The sequence below is a fragment of the Pteropus alecto genome, unplaced genomic scaffold (genome assembly GCF_000325575.1).
Source record: "Pteropus alecto unplaced genomic scaffold, ASM32557v1 scaffold3, whole genome shotgun sequence".
Lineage (NCBI taxonomy): Eukaryota > Metazoa > Chordata > Mammalia > Chiroptera > Pteropodidae > Pteropus > Pteropus alecto.
In genome coordinates this window covers 45,763,504-45,767,264 of record NW_006442484.1, presented here as the reverse complement: position 1 = coordinate 45,767,264, position 3,761 = coordinate 45,763,504, and the positions used below count along the sequence as shown (strand labels likewise).

Genomic DNA, 3,761 nt, shown 5'->3' with positions numbered 1-3,761 from the left:
GCCCTGATTTGTCTTAAACAAAGCCTTTTAATCATCCCAGGAGTTCGGAGAGCGCTCAAGGAGAGCGCTCAAGGCCGCCGCAGTTTTTGGAAGGGGTTGTCCTATCCTCAAATCGCTCTCTGCGCTCAAACCAACAAGAATATTGATTTTCCCCTAATAATTTAATTACCTCGCGGTGGCATGACCTATTTCGAAATGCACACATTTGTCTTTCAAAAATCTCTCCTCGACACCACCAGGTTATAACAAGGTATTCTTTGCAACAGTTTTATCTTTAAGGAGACAACGATTAGAAGATGGTTTTTTCCAGAAATCTGGGTAGTTCCTTTTTCTCTGTCTTTATATAACTTCCCACACCTCAGGGTTGCTTAGACCAAACAAACAGCAAACATACACCTTAGCAGCCGCCTGTTTCTAAAAGGCTGAGATAGCCTGTTAGAATCCAGTAATGGAAAGATATTGTACAGGGGCCTCTGCGCCAAACGCGGCTTCTGGAACGTGAGCACGCCCCCGTGTGGCTCTCCAAGGCCATACAAACGGGAAATGGTATCTCTTGTCTAAGGTGGTGGACATAAAAGCTTGCTATATTTAGCCGCAGTTACAAAAAAATAAAATAATAATAATAAAAGAGAGAGAGAGACAGAGAGAGAGAGAGAGAGAGAGAGAGAGAGAGAGAGAGAGAAATAAACCAGTTTTAAGCTTTAAGCTCCTGGAACGACCATACTACTAGGGCAGTGACATTTTAACGGACGCCCAGAAATGCAAACAAAGGAATCCCCTTCCGAACGAAATTATTCAATTGTAGGTTTTGTTTCTATTGCATCTTTCACCAGATTGTTGGACGCTTTTGAAAACAATACAAATATATTTTCTTTTGTTCCATATCATAGAAAGTGCAATAATGTTTTTGACAGGATGAAAAAATTTTAAATATAATGAAGGTGTAAGTCTAAATAGAACTTCTTTTTTCAAATGTCTGCTTTTAAAACGGAGGTTCTTCATTAGAGCAAAGGGGATTGCTATCTCTGACCTCCCCAAAAGCATCCCAGTATTTCCAAACTGTATTAAAAGCATTCTGTTAGACATTTTAACCTAACCAATATTTTAAAGTCAATTGCTATTGAATTACAAAAATGTTTGAAGGGAAATTAAGGTTATTGATCCTGAAATTAGGAATTTGCTTAGATTTATGGTGAGCCCCCATATGATTCTGTGTGGTCATAAATGTGTGTGGGGATCTGGATGTGTGTGAGCATGTGTGTGCGAGAGTGGGTGGCGGATGAATATCACAGAACCTTAAGGTGCCCAATTATTCAGAAAGGTTAAAGGTTATGACCTTGACATTTTGGAAGTTCAAAGGCATACACTTATGCACTTATGGTTTTCCTTCCCTCCGAAAGCTTTGGCAATTAAAAAAATTTTTGCATTTGGAAATGCATGCCTCTTTGGAAAAGGCATGGGGTGCTATCTTACGAATTTATTTATTTATTTATACTTTGGGCTTATGAGAGGTTAAGAGTCATAAGATTCATTTTACTCTTTCCAGAGAAAGAGAAGCTTTTCTCACTCCTCCAGTTTATTGCACATTGCGGAAATCTCTTTTGGGCCCACCAGAAGGTGTATAATATAACCCAATTAAGCTGTTTAGAACTTTGGCTTTTATGGTGTTGTCTAGACAGTTCAAGGTTTTGTAAACAGCCTAGCCTGGCCCTGCAACATAAAGTGCAGTGCAGCCCCCACCACATTCTTTAACTTGAGGGGATAAATGTGTTGAAGCTCTGGACCCTATTCCTGGAAGGGGGTTTATCTTTTCTGCTCCAAACCTGCTGTGACACCAGCAAGCACTCCAAGCCCTCTCAAACCACTGGTAACTTCCTTTTAGTAAACTTTTTTTTTTTAATGAAGGGTTCTAATTTTGGTTTCTTCTTTTAAAATACATTGGATTCTTGATACCTTGTTTAGAATGCATTTGGATTTTCTAACCAGTTTAATAAAATGATTTTTATTTTTTCAGAAATTCTAAGTTCACTAGACTGGGGGCGGGGGAAGGCAAGTGTTGCCTGTTAGGTTCCTGCTGCCCCAGCTTCATGATCTGGAGAAGACAGCACCAGGATCACATCTTCAATTCAGAAATTCACCCCTAAAATGATTTTAAAAACCAATGTAGCCTAGAAGGAGTGGGAGGGAACAGCTCTTGCTGTAGCAAAATTAAAAAGTATTTCACTTGATTTTCAGTTGCACAGGGGAAAAGATTTGGGACGCTAAAATATCCTAATCAGACACTAAACTTTTCAAAGAGGAAAATTCATACAGTGTATTGAAGCTGTAACCTCCATTTTACTAGAAACCATTTATTCACACAAAAGACAGGGACTCATGCCTTGATACGACAGACCAAGAGTACATTTCCCAGAGTTTAAATAATCTGCGTTCACCAAGGGGGAAGGACAGGGTCCCTTACACTCAGAACAAAAACAAGTACCTTGCAGCCCAGGCCTAACTCTCTACAGATCCCACAGCGTCCCCAGGGGACCTGGAGAGAGGGAAGGAGAACAACAGCACACTGGCGGTAAAATTGTAAAGGGACGTTTTGCATTTACCATTTTCCCCTTATTAGGATCCGTTCGGCCAAGTCCTCGGCCTCGTCCGCAGGCTGCAGTGGTCGCTGGGAGGTCCCGAGTTGACCGTGGGAAGGAATGGTGGAGTTCCACAGAGAAGAGGCGTCATTAAACCCAAGGACATTGGGCCTGCCGAAGGCAGGCTGGTGGGAAGGAGTATGAGTGAGTGGGGCTCGGGGGAGAGGGATGCTTCCTGGAGCTCTCAAAATAAAGGATTTCCAGTGAAATATTGCAGACGGTCTCTGTTCAGTTTCTTTTCCTTCATCCTGCGATTCTGGAACCAGATTTTGACTTGCCGGTCAGTGAGGTTGAGCATCCGAGAGAGTTGGAGTCTTTTCTCTTTGTTTATGTACACGTTAAAGAAAAATTCGCGTTCCAGTTCGCGGATCTGGTACTTGGTGTAGGGACAGCGCTTTTTCCGGGACCGCTGAGGGGCCACTGCAAGGCAAACAGACCCAGGGGTGAGAGAAGCCGCTGCCTGCCAACCCCCGCCCACCCTCCCGCCCAGGCCCGTGCGAGGGCCAGGCCTCGGCCCTTGGGGACGTCCCCTGCCTCTGCTGAAAGGCCCTGCCTGCGTCGCAGGGGATGATATATGGGCGGGCACAGGAGAGAGTGCGGGCGTGGACGTGTGTTCACACCCGGACACACACATACACCCAGCCTGGCACCGACGTGGGGAAGCAGAACGCGAGGCAGGCTCTGAGCTGGAACCCGAAGGGAGAGAAACATGAGCGCACCCGGGCATCTACTCGACTCTATCCGGCAGCGCGCATCAGCCAGAGGCTTGGATAAAGTCCAGTTCAAGGATCAAACTCTCCCCACCTTACCCCACGCCCCTTATAAACAGGATGCTCGAGTGTCCATACTCACAAATTGGCTTGAAATCTCTCCTCTATCCCTCATGGTCTCTAGTACACACATCCCAAACTGGGAAATAGCTCTGTGCAGCGATTAATGTCCTCTTCGAAGTCTACCTTAAGCCCACCTAAATTGGTTTCCTATCGTAAACACGCTTTACAACGGCCCGGGAAATCTTATAGGATGTATAAACCCCTTCGAACGCTTATAAAGTAGCACATAAAACGGCGCAAGCAGAGGGAGGCCCCCGCCGCCCCCCCGCGCTCGCGGCCCCCAGGCCCAGCC

General features: G+C 45.1%; 1 protein-coding gene across 1 annotated transcript in view; it reads right to left on the bottom strand.

Annotated features, from left to right (window-relative positions):
* Positions 1-845: 845 nt before the first annotated feature.
* HOXD11 (homeobox D11) overlaps positions 846-3,761 on the bottom strand; it is a 4,167-nt gene continuing 1,251 nt past the window's right edge. The window contains exon 2 of the mRNA XM_025039228.1: positions 846-3,152. Within this exon, the coding sequence (XP_024894996.1) occupies positions 2,821-3,152 (332 nt within the window). The 3' untranslated portion in view covers positions 846-2,820. The remainder of the gene's footprint in view (positions 3,153-3,761) is intronic.